This window comes from Phaethon lepturus, unplaced genomic scaffold (genome assembly GCF_000687285.1).
Source record: "Phaethon lepturus isolate BGI_N335 unplaced genomic scaffold, ASM68728v1 scaffold2976, whole genome shotgun sequence".
NCBI lineage: Eukaryota > Metazoa > Chordata > Aves > Phaethontiformes > Phaethontidae > Phaethon > Phaethon lepturus.
Window position 1 is genome coordinate 3,147 of NW_010546753.1, and position 16,332 is coordinate 19,478.

The 16,332-nt window shown below is 42.5% G+C and overlaps 1 protein-coding gene across 1 annotated transcript in view; it reads right to left on the reverse strand.

The window, feature by feature from the left end:
- Window positions 1-12,064: 12,064 nt before the first annotated feature.
- Window positions 12,065-16,332, reverse strand: part of MOV10L1 (Mov10 RISC complex RNA helicase like 1) — a gene marked incomplete at its 5' end in the record, with an annotated part of 43,417 nt that continues 39,149 nt past the window's right edge. The window contains one exon of the mRNA XM_010289403.1: window positions 12,065-12,461. Within this exon, the coding sequence (XP_010287705.1) occupies window positions 12,065-12,461 (397 nt within the window). The remainder of the gene's footprint in view (window positions 12,462-16,332) is intronic.

Consider the following 16,332-nt stretch of genomic DNA (forward strand, 5'->3'; position numbering starts at 1 on the left):
GGAGACGAATTTCTGCCTTTTTCTTCTCGTCCTCCTTGTGTCTTGTGCTAAGAAAGGCCTGCAGTGAGGGTTTGAAGTAGCAAGACATGCTCTTAATGACTTCTGTGCCATCTGCTTGCCCTGTGCAGGGATGCACTTGGGTGGAAGCAGTGGCGTGTGGAGGACCATACTGTGAGGACAAGGCCCTGCTCAAACGCGGCTGCAAAACCAGGTAATGCCTGCCATGGGAACCAGAAGGGCGACTGAAACTGTTCAAGGGCAAAGAGGCTGTGTGAGCACAAAATGGGTTATTCTGTTGCTCTGGTATGCAAGTTGTCTCTGCATAAAACAAGTGCTTGGCTTAATTAGAGTTAGGAGGGAAGTCAAGGCTAAAGCCAGATAAGATAATTCTGTCCAAAAAGTGTGTGGTATAGATGAAATATAACCAGCTTGAATGAAAGGGTGTGAAAGGAGTCTTGGGACTATCTAGATAACAGTTTGAGTATTACTGTATTGGATCAAAACTGCCTAGATAACTGTTAGAAACACCACATTTGGCTGTGGATGTAGCAGAATTGGGACCAATGAGGAAAAAGTAATTAGAGGCAGGTCATTAAATTGGTCCCATTTGTCTGAGAGAAGTCTAGGCAGAGTGTTGGTTGATGAAAATGTGGGTTCAGGAAAATAAGACATAAACACTAGAAATTAAAATAATTCAATAGGAAAAACAGGAAATAATTAAAATAATGGGAATTAGATATAGTCCAGTGGAGAACAAAGAAGGGTGGAATATTCTGGTCATAGAAGTGTGGATACCTGCAGTGTTAAAGCTGCCCTGTGGCCCCAAGTGCCCCAGGATGCTGGACAACACCCTCGGGACAAGCTGCTGGACTCTTGTCAGGTCTACGTCCAAAAGACTTGGCACACAAGGGTGGGATGAGAAGGGATGGGCTCCTTCCCCTAATACTAAGTGGAGGAGGGAAGGCAATAGAATTATAATGTGATAGAGCTTGCATGCAATTTATACAATTTCTTCATAGTAAAATAATTGTGAATTACTACTACTAGTAAGAGGCAATATAATTGTAACTCAGAATTGCTGATTGCAGTGATACAGTTGTGAATGAGTACTGCTAATACTAGGCATTTGTTCATTAGCCAGTTAAGGTATTATCAGTCTCTTAGAGGTGTGTTGATCAATCAATAAACATCATAACTGTCAATCAATTACATCTTGGGTTTCCAATCTGAAGGAGAAGAGTCAGACACATAATTATACTATGATCATTATTTTAAAAGCTATTTTACATGCAGAAAGCTAAAACCACTTCATTTCCTGAAGATTCTCCAACTAGTTATCCACAACAACCAAGAAAATCAAAGGAGGAGTACTTTTGTGTCCTGTGATGGGGGATTTTTTGCAGCATTGACCTCTTACTTTTATTCTAATGCCATTATGGCATTGATCATTATGGAGTCAAGGGAGCTTACGGTGGTGCGAGCCAAAAGGCTGTATGGAGTCCAAGTGTGGATGTTTTGTGGGGGCTCAATACCGCGGCTGAAGACAGCGAGACATGGTGCTGAAATGCTTCAGCAGCAGAGACTGCAGCTGCACAGATTGCTCGTGGCAGGAAATGCACACGGTATGAGAAAGGTGGGGCATGACAGAGCGGGGGACCTGGAGATGACATTACCCACGTGAGATTGAAGAGGCATTTAGACAGAGCTCACTGAAGTACAGAAACTAATTCCAAAGTGGGGCCGGGCGAGGGAGAAAACAGCATCTTAAAAATGTATTTGAATTTAATTTTGGCAGTGTTTACTTCAGAGGAGACTAAATACATCAATGTATTGTGTATTGAGTTGATGGTATCTTTATACTTGTATCTTTCTGTTGCCAGAAGACAGCTTGTTTCTTGTTTTATTCTCTTGCTTCAAAATTTCAAATTCTGACAAAAGCAAGCAAAGCACATGCCTAACTGCTTTGCTCAATACAGATTGCAATCAGCAACATTCTTTCAAACTCCACTCTGAAGCTTGCAAAGCAAAGGCTTCATCCTGCCAAGCAGTGGTATTAAGTATCACATGGAAGGCTGTCATAATGCCAGTGCCGTGTAGCAAGGAGCATTTAAAGTTGAAGTAAACTAGTAATGCACATGAACAAGGAAGTACAGATGAGATGATGATGGCTTTGTTTTCACTAACGCCTAAGTGAAGGGGTAGGAATCCTGATTTCTGTTGCTAGTCCTGCTTCGTTGAGCATCGCGAACTAAAATACATACATGTCATTTGGAGCAAGGAACAAAACTCTCCAGGACTCATAAATTGCTGGGAGTCCTCAGCTTGCTGTGCTATACACAGGTCTCCCATTGCTTTTCCCCTCTCCCTGGTCCCATTAATCTCGCACTCTCTGCTGCACATTGGCTCTGCTTCAGCAGGGCGGACAGAGAACACCACCGTTTTAGCCTATTTTGTAGCATGATTAGGCATTTTATTGAGAAGGACATACTCAAATCCTTTGGGCTAAAGAGGGCCTAAAGCTCAGATTTTTCACTTCCCAGAGAAGTGCTCTAACCCATAGGTTATCACATTGTCTCCTCTGCTACAGGATGTCAGAATTTTCTTTAATGAAAAATAAAGGAAAACACTAGTGTTGTAATTTTATAGTTGCTCAGAGCATTCAGTTATGCCCAATTGTTGTCTTGCTGCTTCTGTGCATCAGCCTTCAAATAAATTGTGTATTAAGAGGAAGGAAGGTTTTAACCCTACATCTTGACATACAGAAGTAGTACTGCAGGGATTCCTTCTTTTGTACGTTTATTAAGGAATTCTAGCTGGGTGGGTTCTGCAGAGAGCTCTGAGATCTGCAAGATAAGCTGTGCTGCCAGAAGGCTGAGCATACTGCTGCTACCCTGGAAGGAGTTTAGGAAGAGAGCTGTGGAAGATACTGCCGCAGAGGCAAAGGAGAGAGGGCATGTTCCAGGAGGCAGAGAAACGCAGGAGGAACAGAGCAGAGAACTTTGCACAGGTTTGTGGAATAAAAAGGAGAGAGTCGAGGCGAGGGACAGTAACTCCAGTTCATCCTAAGCAACTTTCAGCACGTTTTCTTGTGGGGCTGTGATTCTGTACACGGTATGAGTACCCAGCTCCCCTCTCCCCACCGCACGGGTCAGACCTCCGTGTCTTGTTCTGGAGAGATGCACGTGCCTTTCACTGCAAAGATTCCTTTGCAGATGCTTAGTAGGGAGTTAATCTGGCCTTTCCATTTTTATTACTGCAGAGTGAAGATGATTACAGGGAGACAGACAGCTCAAGCAAGTGAAGGGGAGAAACAGTTCTCATCCAGGTAGCCCCTAGCCAGCCCTGCATCACGTATCCAAGTAAAGATGCGAAAGGGAAAGGAAATGACGAGGGGCAGGGAGGTAAGTGAAACTCCAGCATTTATCAGTTTTTCTTCATGCAGGTTGCAATCTTTTTGATAGGGACCATTAACTGTTATTATCAATCAGCTGTTCTAACTACACAATTATTTAAACCCCCTTGTATACATTGGCAAAATTAATACATGTCATCGTTTGTTTTTAACACTTGGTATTGTCCATTTAATAGTAAGGAAATGAGAAGGAGCAGCTGTACCAACATATTCTTACTAATGTATTTGAAAACAGCCAGTAATCTACACAGTTCAGTTACAGGGATCCCCATGTCCCCAAGCCAGCAATCGCAGAGATTTACATTTTAATTGATACTTTATTCTGTAAAGGAAAATAAAAGCCCTCAGCTACCTAAGTCCTTACAATTAATTAGGCACAAAATACTCCATAAAGATTAACAGTGCCCTCATCCCAGGAGCGCTCAAAAAAACCAACCCAAAAGGCAAAAGAAGCACTTTAAAATCTGTGAGCTATCAGTACATCATGTCTAACAACAGTTCACAATCTACAAAACAGCACATGCATTTGCAGTGAGTAATTACTCATTAGAATTGTCAGGCGGGGCATGAATTTGAGCACATATGGCATCCCTAATTTCCATTGCCTGCTTTAACCTTAAGTCTATAGTTCTTATGAGGGCACATTGTTTGGTTAATGGATCCATGAGTATGCAGGGTCTGCTCCACAAAATAATATTTGCCTCTAATTTTTCAGTTACAGACTGTGACAAAAGCAAGTCACGGCTGTATGTACATGCTTCTGCAGTCTTGACATCCAAGTGATTTGCAAGCCAGTGCCATTTTGCTTTTGTGTTCCTCATGCACAGGCCAACCCTACCCTGAATCTTCTAAATGTACTAGACTGCAAAGTAAAATTGCCAAGAGCCTGTTTCAGTACTTGAACGGATTTCTTCAGTCATGTACCATGGCCCTGAAAGACTGGAGTACCTCCCTTACAGCCATGACAACCTCCAGACATTGTGGAGCCCTTACTGGTCATCCTGTGTCAGCAAGGCAGTGTAATCCCACCTACCATGCTGTGTCTTGTTCTGCTGCTTCTTAAGTGTTGATGGATGAGAACGCAGCATTCATCTTGTTTGCCAGATTTATCACATGCTCTGTGTTCAGTCTCCATACTCAATGCCTTCACATAATGATGAACTGTCTCTCTGATCTAGTGTCCCAAACCACAACTGCCAGTAAACACAGAACCAAACAGTGTGCAGGCCCTGCAAAGCCATATGCCTTGGCAGACTAACACAACTTCTGCCCTTGAGCCTGCTAAGAAAAAGCAAGTCTCACAATGCACCACAGGGAAGTGTCCTCCCGGGAGCAGCTCTGCATTCCCATGGAGAGGGTGGATTTGCCCCTGCCAACTGCCGCGAGACCGTTAGGCACAGCGTGAGCACCGATAACCAGCGATCATCGGAGCCCGTTAGGCAAGGCAGCATGCGTGGGAGCAAAGGGAGTTTACTTGTCTCAAGCTTGGCATCCACATGTGCAGATGTGTGGGTGCTTCCTAATATGTACCTGCCTTGTAAGGTCAATTATTTTTTGTATATTGAGTTACAGGGGTCTGGCAGCCTTTGTCACATCTTTTGGCAGATGCTGCTGCACATGAGTTTGGGCATTAGCCTATTCTCAATAAATGCTCCAGTGTAAACCAAACCAGATACTGGAAGGACTTAGTGTCCAGAAGACTTCAGCTGGTAACATTGTTCACTGTTGCAAAAAAAAATCACAGAAAAGGTAATGCAGAACCAGAATACAATCTTCAGTGGCTTTTGCTGTCTAATGTTTGCAAACGGGCACATACAAATGGAGATTTCCTGGCATTTGTTTCCAGGCGTGGGCATATTTTCTCATGGATGCCAAAACATATATTTCTAGAACAACAAGACTGGATGAAAACTCCTAATAAAACCCGTGCTTTGCCTAGTTAATAATAAAGCCGTTTTTAATAATAATGTAGCAACAAAGAGAATGAGTTAAAATAGAAAATCATCTGGTTTTACTATTCAAGAACTCATAATCATCTTTTCCCCTTTGAATGAGCTTTGACTAGAGCCTACACATGAATATTTTGGCTTCGTTTCAGCTCAGAGATTTAGAATTGACTGAAGTAAAGAGCTGAGAAGGGAAAAATTCTTGCAGCGTTTCTCAAAAAAAATTAGAATCCAAATATAGGTGAGGAATAGAGTCAATTCTCAACAGCAAAGATCAATATTGGGGGCCACAGATATTACCTCACGTAGCACAGTGAAAACACGTTTTCGCCCCTGGCAGAACCAGCTTGAGTCCAGCAGCAGCGGGCAGCTTGTGTTGTGTTGCTGTGGTTTCCCTGACAGAAGTGCACGAAATCTGGCACGGATGAGACTCCTCACGACTTCTACATGCACACCACGCCTCTTGCCTGCGCCGTCCTGTGTGTCCCAGTCAGGCGGGCTTGCGGTGTGCTGGCGGGCTCTCCACTGCAGCGTAGCATCTGCGTCTGCAAACTGGCGGTGCCCCCACCCGGGGGACTGATCTGCGCGTGTCCGATGGTCTTTTCTTTGGGATGTTGGTGTCCAGCAGCGGGGTCTGAACCATCGCTGCAACCAAAATGCCCAACGCTTAGACGTAAGCGACAGTGAAGTCCTTCTGCTCCATTCAGTGGCTCAGGTGTGGCGTGGGGCAAAGGCAAGAATCCTGCCTGGGCTGAGGAGGAACAGGAATTGGTTCCCCAGGAATTTGGAGTGCTGGGCAACGCCATGCAGGGTCATTAGCGCGACTGTCATTTTTGCTGTCTGTGTCTGCGTTACCTGGATTTTAGGGCTATCTATCTGGAGTATCTTAGCCTCTTCTGCCCTCGAACGAAGTAAAACTATGGTTCAAAACCTGAATAATAAATATATTTTATGTAATTTACATCCTCTGAGTAGTTCTATCGACTTAATGTTAAAATGGTGTGCAAGCAAATTTGGTGTCTAAAATTATCACCATGCAAACTAAGCTGATAAAGGTTTGAAGTAATACTAATTCTGTCTTGTTCCAGAGAGAGTTAGTAATTATCAGTCCTCCAGTAAAGGAAAAAATTGCAAACAAAGCCTCCCAGATAATGTTGTAAGGAATTTCTGCTTGCTTCAGACAGTTTAGACAAATTACTTTTTTTTTTTATTTGGCTTTATTTTATTTCTCTTATTTCAGAAGATTATTGAAGAAATTTTTCTCTTCACTTTCCTATGAGAAGGAAAGGACACAACTTTGAACAATATAAACTCTAATTAGGTGTAAGAAAAAAAATACCATAACAGTGGTCAAACACTGGGAGAGGTTGCCCGGAGCAGCCGTGTTCTCTCCACCCTCGGAGCTGTTAAAAACCTGACTGTGCATGTCCCCGAGCAACATGGACAGGCTCAGAGCAGGGGGGAATCTCCAGAGGTCCTTTCCAAGCTAAACCTATTCTATAACCTTATGTTACATAGGTAGCATTTCACATCTCTCTTACATCTGGAAAGATGCCCAAACCCAGAAAGAAAATGTGCCTTTGAGAGCTGCTGTGGTGTAAGCGCTGTATAGCTCCTGCAAATCATGTTCCTCCCTCTGTTCCTGGCTGCAAACATTTTGCTTTGTAAGTGATGTCACCCCTAAGAGCTATTAGGATAAGGTTACATGCAACAGGGCCTACTGAAGAGCTGCATTCTCATACATCAGTGTAACAGGTTGTTCTTGCAATCTGATGAACGTAACTGGTGTAGCCTCGGGCAAAACAGTTTTAATCCACGTGCTGTTCTGTTAGTTTTGGCAAACCTGGTGTGCTGCTGGTTGTGTCCTTGGTTCTGTAAACCCTGACACACTTTCTTAATTTTATTGTCCTACACAGTCAGCCATACTAAAAAAAGCAGAAATATTCCCGTTAGTAATGCTAAGCCACTGCACATGTGTTTGCAAGTGCTCTGCTTTGTACGTTGTTTAGTACATGTGGGCTCCGGTCTGGCTGAGCTCCCGCTGGACGCTGCTGTAATCTAGGTGCAAGAATGTGGAGGTCTCCAATATTAACTTGGCTTTACTGAGCTACCCACCTCTGAATAGAGAATATCAATGGTTGAATGATTTCCCCATTATGCTGAATTTATATTATAAAACACTGATTTTGGCATAAGTCCCTATTGCTAATGTTAGAGTATGCCTAAAGCTATAAGCTGAAGTTACTGATCAACCCCCTTTTGTTTGTGGGGATAAAGACAAGTGGTGCGGTTCCATATATGAACTTGGAAGAGAGGAAACCCCAACAGCCGAACAGACCAGACAGTGGGCAGGGAGGGTGAAGCTGTCAGTCATGATGCAGAAAATGGCAGTTACACTACATTAGTGTTTTCTTTGGAAAGTAGCAGGAAGATAAAATTAGTATGTTTCAGCAAGGGGGAGATACTTTATGTTCCATCATTAACTAGTAGAGCTTGTTAAAAATAACTAGTCATGTGAAAAAAAAAATCAAATCAAGGAAACCAGTTAATCTGTAGACAGTTTATTAAGGAGTTAATTAAAAAATAATCTGAATAATTTTGAATTTAAATAACTGCTTGAACCCTGAAGAAGTTCTATTTAGTCTGGAAAAACCCTACCATTCCACCCACCATTAAAATGGGTGCATGCCATGACATGGGGAACTACAGGCCATGCAGTATGCCCTGGGGAGAAATTGTAGAGAAGATGTTGTATACAGTATCATAACTAATGCCAATCAACAAGATGAGGGCAGACACTGCCCCAGGGTGAAGGCTGTGGAATGGATGTGGCTTCTTCCTAACCCTGCTAATGTCAGATCATGTAATATTTTCTGCCGTTGGGAGCCGAAGGCTTTCCGGCTCTGCACAGTGCCATGATGTCTCTGTAGCTTCTTGTAACTGATGTATTTTGCTGAGAAGCCTAAGAGAAGACCAGGTGTTAGACCAGGAACCCAGAAATCCACACCTAAAGCAAATTATATCAAACACATTCAGACAAAACTACAGATTTTGTTGATAAACTCTGAAATAATTACTTGAGGTAATAATAGACTTTTTGATATCATTTACAAGATAGTAAATATGTACTCGTTAACTTTTTGATACTGAAAATTACAGCATGTGAATAACTTTCATGCTGACTCCCAAGCTGCTAGGTATATAACAACAGCATAGATATTTGATGGAAAAAACCTATAGGCTTAGGTTATTCAATAAAGCTTCTGCTGGAGCAGAATTAAATTAGTATATAATGACATTTTCACATTAGAAGAAAAAGTCAAATAAAAAACTGTCAAATCAAGCAAGACAGGTAATATCTGCAGAAAATTTGATGCTGCCCTTTGGGCATTCAGCTCAGTATCTCCAAGTTGTAGTTGTTCATCATGATCCTAAAGCCAGAAAAGGAAAATTAGTCTTTACAATATTAGATCATAAAGTATTTTCTTATCTCAGTGTAAAATAAATACACTTTTTTTATTTGTAAAAGAAATGAAACCAGAAAAAAATATTAAAGGAATGTCATAGTGGCAACAAACTTATCATAACTTATCAGTTATCCTGATTAAACCTGACTATTATCTGAATAAAGAAACGAAGTGCCTGTGTAAACCTTGCTCTGCATCGCCCAATGGAAAGCAGGAGTAACTCTACCAAAGTCTAAAATACATGGCATGAGACTGCTGGCAGCAGGAGCTAAATCAGGCTACGCAGTTTCTTTAAATGCAATAGATTTGATCAGTCTGAGGCACTGCGGGGGACGTGCGGTAATTTCTTACTTTGCTAGGGAGAGGGAGGTGTGTACCTCCCCAGGCACTGCTGACGCAGACGAGGTCGGTGAGGTGGAAGAATTGCTGAGGTACCCGTCTCATTCTATCTGCACTAATGGAACCGCTCAGGTGTTAATGGATTATTACACTGCATGCATCTACTACAAAATATGCAGGCAGCTGTTCAAAAATTTGCATTGAATCTCTAATATTCTGTTAAAAGGGGAGAAAGAGATTTGAGGAGTACCTGACTGAAGGTCGTAATTTAAAGGTTTTCAGCCCCAATGCATGGAAATAGACACTGATGTAAAGACGTTTCCTGAAAATTGTATTTTTTAAAAATTGTACTACCTCCTGAGCTTTTAATGGGATTCCTTCCTTTGCAGTCAGTGGAGAGTGGATGGTGTCCTTATACAGAGCCTGTATCTCCACTACATAAAGCAGTTGCTTTTCAAAGCATCAAAAATGCTCAGTAAGAACTTGACTTTCCAGATGCAAACAGTACACAGATATTTTTTGAAAGTTAATGCTTGGGATAATCTTTAACTGGAAACTGGAATGATTTAATTCCTCATGTTCTTCACCAGTTCTGTAGTTCCCAATCTTTAAAATGAGTTAAGTATACTGACAGCCCCACAGGCCTGACTGCGTGGAAGTTGTGGGTTTGTCCACACTTTTAACATGCCGTTAGTTGTCTACATTTACATTCAGACACTCAGGACAGAGTCAATGCCTTCCTCAAACATTGTGAGGCTTTCTGATCCACTCCCTCCTCCCGCAGGGAGTTGTGGGGAAAAAAAGTTGAAACTCTTGAAATAAACAGATCTACAATTTCCCTTTGCTTCTCAAAGCACGTTCAAAAAGTCTGTGAAGTCCAGGAGGTTACTCACAAGCTTCAATTAAAATAGTCTTTGGGCATGGAGTGGTCAGCACTGTCTAAGAAAATGCCTGAGTCGCAATGCCTCAGTCACAATGGCATTGCTCACGAGTGAATTTACTTCGTGTCTAGGTCTGATCTTCAGATTACATCAGATAGTCCCTTGAGGAGTTGTTTTGTCATTCAGCCGATGTCTTGCTGACACAAGTGTTATTTGGAATTTTGTCCTAATACAGATACCTCCTACCTCAGGCTTGTGGATTACAAGGTATGGCTTGCTATGGGTTCCCAGACACAAGTCCAATGCAAAAACTCCCATTATAAAAACCTGGAAATGGCAAATTCTTTTTACAGTAGGAGCACAAGGAATTACTGAAACAGACATTTTTGGAACACAGTTGCTCCAGGATCTCAAACATAATTTTACTTTGTAGGAAATAATGATGAGCTTGATGCACTGGGGACTAACAGAAGAAAAGAGAAGATTTTTTTTTAAAATGTACCTACTGTACGAGATGAGAGTTGATTTCCAGCTGATTCTTTGAATAATTTACTCTTAAAATGTCTGAAACACCATTTATAAAAGGAACATGTTTGAGACCACATTAACGTGCAGTTCAAACCACGGTCACCAGACCATCCACTACCATACCCTCAGGGATGGTGTATGCAAGGCCAGTTCTTGTTCATTAAGTGATAGTCCTTCCTTAGTATGTAACGACTAAAGGTAGCACTCGGCTCTCGCCTGGCTATATGCAGAGTGATGCAAGCACTAGGACGAAAGAATGAAAACCAGAAGGGAAAGTTATCTTGAACTGTTAACACTTCTCATGCTGAGGAAACCATGTTAACTTCTTTTATTTCAGGGTATCTCTACGAGCAGGCAGCAGCACAATAAAGGTTGGCTTGTGAGTCCAGACCAGATCTTGTTTATTTCAATCCCCGGCAGATCTGCAGTTTAATCTGGGTAAAGATTCCATAGCAATTTACAAATAACAGCATTAATCTGCCTGTAATGAATTTATTTTTATTTCTACTATGAATAATTTATGTAAAAATCAATTCTGCTTTTTTTGTATTCTGTTTCTTTCCATATGTACTTCTGCAATGAATCACTTGAAAAAAAAAATCTGTTCTTTAAATTTTCTCTCGCTAGACTTTTCTGTGGTTCTAGCAATGACTCCACACATAAATGAGGTTCATGTACAGGGCACTACCATAAAGGACACATATGCTTTACAGCATACAATACTTTTTAAGACTTAATTTCAGGACATGCTGAAATACAAAGTCGTAACATTATAGTTACCATTTTCAGTGCAAATGAGACGGTAACATTCACCTGGGATGTATTTGGGATGGCTTAATACCTAGTTAGTAGTACCTGGTACAACACACTTAAAATAAAAACTTGATAGTATTATACCGGATGAAGAAACCTGACTGAAGACTGGCAAAGAAGCTGCTTTTAAAAATGGGTGGTGGCTTAAGTAAAACTAATGAACAGCCTGAGAAAGTTAATTGCACGCTATGTACTAGCCTATTATTAGCAATTCCTTGGGTCTGAAGTTAAAAATCGCCACATCTGACAAACGTCAAGTCTTAAGCCAGGCAGCTCCAGCACAACTCCAAGGCTATGGAAATGCGGACAAGCCAGATGAATCGTGTCACCCACCGGCGTGACGGCAAGTACAGCACGCGTGGAACGTGACTGGCTCTGCCCACGACAGCCCCTGCCCCTTCCAGCACGGGCTGCCGGGCCGGTGGCAGAGGTTGGGCGCCTACGAAAGCCAGCATGCCATTTCAAAGATGGAAGTACACACCTGGAGGGTTACAGGGCTGATAATTACTGTCACTGTCCTTTTCTATAGCAAGACCCAAACAGTCTTCAGAGACCTCTCCCCAGAACAGAAACAATAGAGGTAAAAATGCCTTTTGGTTGCTGTCCTGCTCTACACAAAGAATGTCTTCATTTTAGGCACTCTACAGGGAACGTTTACGTCGGATTTCTTCTTCTGCCTCACTTATCCCATCTGTGCTCTTTGCTCATTAATTTAAGGGAAGCCAAAAGGGAAATTTTCGCCATGAGGCCCTTGACTTCCCAAAACGTATTTTCATCAAATTGCCAAGAGCTGACAATACGCCTATTTTTGTGCTTCTCCCCTCCATCCCCCCTGCTGCCGGGGATTTGTGGGGGTGCCGCTCCGCTCTGCCCCAGAGGGCTGGGCGCGCCCGCTCCGTCCCGAAGGCAGGTCCTCAAGCGACCACCTCGCTCAGGCAACTGCTGCTCCCCAGGCTGTGCTATGGGCTGCTGCCCAGCCACCCTCCCTTGCCCCAGGGACACCCACCTGGCCCCAGGGCCACCCTGCTGGAGAGGACCAACTGAAGTAAGAAGGGTTGCAGCATTAGGGCTTTTCCTTTGGAGCACATTTTTGGTTTATGGTAAACATAGTACACGTGGTTGCTTAGAAAGTCTCGCTACTAGGGACAACCCCGCTTCCTGTTTGCCCCGTGCACGAGCAGGGCTGCTCTTCCGGTTGCTGTGACCCCTCTAAACCCTCTAAAATGCACTCAAGTACTGTGACAGCCATCACCTGCCAGGTTGACAGTGACTGGGATCATCTTCCTGATATTCATACAGGGACACGTTTTGTTGCTTTTTCAGACATGGTAAGGAACACGTGGATCTCTTAACGAAAACATACACTTCTGCTAAGCATCATTGTACCAAAAGGCACATTAAGGGAGAGCTTTCTGTTCACAAAAAAGCAGCCAAACACCCCAGCTTTTCTGGAAGCAAAATGTCTTCTGGGACCCTAGCTTTACTGTATGCCACCAAGACGCGCCCAAGCACGATAAAGCTTAATGCACAGGATATGTTTCATGGACTTCCCCCTGCGTTATCACCTGTATGGTTTTATGAGAGAACTGAGAAGCCACAAAGCACTACCCACCAGCTCCCTCAGCCACCGGCTACAATAGCGTCCGCTGCATCTTCAGACACCCACGTGCAGATTCAACGCTACTGCCAGGAACCCCTCCTTAAGAAGAGTGCACATGGAAATAACCCTCTATTATTCATCTCCCTTATTAATTTCTGCTGTTTTTCCTACTCTGAATTTCCACTACTTCTCACGTTCCCTTAATTTAGATACTGTTTGGATGCACTTTTTCCCCAGCGGGAAGAACTACAAGGAGTGAACCACAAACCACAGTATTTACATACTTCTACCTTTTACATTGTGCATACTTCAAAGTGTAAAAAGAAAAATGGCAGTATTTTCCCTGAGGATGGTAACTGAATTGTATTGTATTAAAGTGCACCAAAAGCAAATGAAAAAGGAGCCAAGTTCTGTCCAGGACTTGTCTGCATGGCAATGCTACTTCCCATTAGGAAGGCTGTACATTTGAACAGCTGCTGAACTCCCATGTTTACTTTGCGTCACAAACACTTTTAACTGTTCATTCATTTTAAAGTGATCTAGGATAAGTCACACAAGTCTCTTGGACTTGCAGCATGGGTATTGTTATAATGAATAGCTCTCCCCATTTATCAATAAACCAAGGTCTTTGGCACCAGGCTTCTGCAAATTTGAATTTATTGACAAACCTGTAAGACTGTACTTAAATAGGCCTTGTTTTTTTCTTCATGTGATCACCGTTATTGAGACTAGTCTGATATCTATAATTGCACATAACACCTCATGTTAAGACACTTCCTCACATTAAGATGTACTGAGCTCTGCCACAACTCAGAATTATTCTACTAATACAGCTTTTCAGTAGTTGGTCATCACTGAAGTATTTCATTTTGTGCTACTGTATTCCACAGATGTAAACTGGTTTACCTGTACATCAGCAACCTTTACTTCCTCAGCAAGAGAAAAAAATCTAAAAACCCAGTTGTGTCATTTTCCCAAACGCTGCCATATCACCTCTTGGCTGCACTGCTTTTCATTAACTTACAGGAGAAGAGCAGCTTCCTGTGCTTCTAGGAAAAGATGATGCAGGCAGCAAGGGCAGGTTTCCCCTCACCTAGCTTCAGTTATCCCAAACTTAGCTTGTCCCAGCTTCTAGGCTCCCTCTTCAGTCAGTGGAGAGGGACAGGCACCTTCAGGGATTCATTCACATCCTCCAAGACAGATTTCAGGATGAAGTAAACCACCTTCCAGAGTCATTTGTGTCCATCAGCTAGAGAAGTAGCCTAGACAATCTAGACGAAACACAACTCTTGGGCACTGACAGTGCCAGCTGTGTACGCACCAGATGACAGGAATCTTCTCTTCAGTCCTAGCACTCCAACGTCATCTGCACCTTCCAGTTGGGCAGGAGGAAGAGAAGTCATATAAAAACAAGATTAGGAAAGTGACTTAATTCTTGTGGGGTTTAGTGTTTGGTTTTGTGTGTGTATACAGTTTGTTTTTTTTAAAACTAAAAATTATTTCCCTGTTTTCCCTTTGTTGCCTGTATTTCTTCATTACCTATAGTCTCTTCTGGCTTCTAATTTTTTCTTCCTTCATGTTAGTATTCCTTAAAAGAACTATTAGTTTTAGGCTAGAACTATTAATTTGTGCCTTTTGGACAAATTCCAAGCCTGTCCAAATTGAACATTTCAACAGCACTTTATCCTCTATTTACATACAATTCTTCAATCCATGGTTTGCAGTTTGACTTCTGCCCTTCGACAGCACATCACCTCTTCACTGTACTTGTGTGAGATGCCGCAGTGGAAACATTTCCTTTTGCTCTTGTAGAGCAATCCTCAAGAAGCCACTACTGAAATGTCTTTAAAGAGATACTGTGACATAACAACACTTAAAGCTGCAAGGAAATGTAAGCAGTTTAAAAGGATTATTTTACACTCCTACTTTTCACCATGTGCTGGAAGAACACCCTTTCCCATAGCTTACAGGCGTATTGCATTTTCCTTACCATTACTATTAAACTCCCAAAAAGCCAATTGTTTAAATAATCAGAATATATAAATTTTAACAAGCCTGGTAAAACTGAGACAAATGAATTGTTTCTGAATCTGTGAATGAATGCTGATGTTCTCTTTTGTTAGTAGCAAAAAAACAATATTGCTTTTTAAGAGTCTGTTTCTTATTAAGATTAGAATATTCATTATTCTGGTATCTGAGCTCCAAAATGTGCAGCACAATACTCCGTGACACCTTGAAGCTACTTTATTTAAAGGACAAAGGTTTATTAAGCTTCCATAGCATTGTCAAATCAAGGTCACAGGAGACAGTAAATAGCAGGTGCCATTGCACACGTACTATGAATCCTATTTCTTGTCCCATTGATCTAATGTTTTCACTGGGATAATGGGCCCCATGGAAAAACACAATCACACAAGGTATTGAATACAGGCTGTAACTACAGCCTCAATTTTTTCCCCTTCAGGTGTAGACTGACCATTTTTCAGGAAAATGAAGATGTTGTGGGCTGAAAGGAGCCGTTTAGGATGACCTCCCTCCCCTTGGGACCAATGACCAGGTTTGTGATCCCCCTGGACTGAATTAAGGTGAAATGACACCAGCCAACCAATTTAAAAATTTAATAGTACAAAAACGCAAGGCATGAAGTTCCATGGAATAACTCAATGGCAACTACTCTAACTAAACAATCCAACTAGACCAACAAGTCCCGTGCAACACATCTTTCACAATTTGACAGAGACGAGGAGAAAGAGAGACAGAGAAAAAGAAGATACCACCACCCGTGGGTCCAGCGGCATCCTGTTGGTCCTCTTGATTCTAGTTGTTCCTTGGTGGTGGGGGTCCCCCCCAGCCACTGTGAGCACCGCCTCTTACACTTTTCAGTCCCGCCTTTTTCACTCCGGTTGCCCAAGGAAATGGCATGTCCTTAGTGCCCACTAGAAGACTGTGTTTGTCAGGTGCCCTCATCAAGTGCCATATTCAAGGCTCCATTCAGGTTTCGGTTCTTATCACGATGCATTGTTCCCTGGGCTGAGCCATTTTCACAGCTCCCTCCAAGTCATCTCTGCACAGGTAAGGATCTGTCAAGGTGATACGAAGCCGAGTCGATTCACAACTCCCTGCATCTCACCTTTGTGCTCCAAAACCGGTCTAGTCCAGGAGATATTCATCACTATGCCTGCGCCATAGCTCTGCCATGCAGGCATCTCGCACCAAGAAATGTTTAAGACAAAGTCCGCACATTGGTCCACCACAGAAGGATAGAAAGAATTACCAGGGCTCCCACCCCCCATTACCTGGAAAAATACACATCGCGTATCTGTGAAGCCTGGTCAGCGTGGCGCTG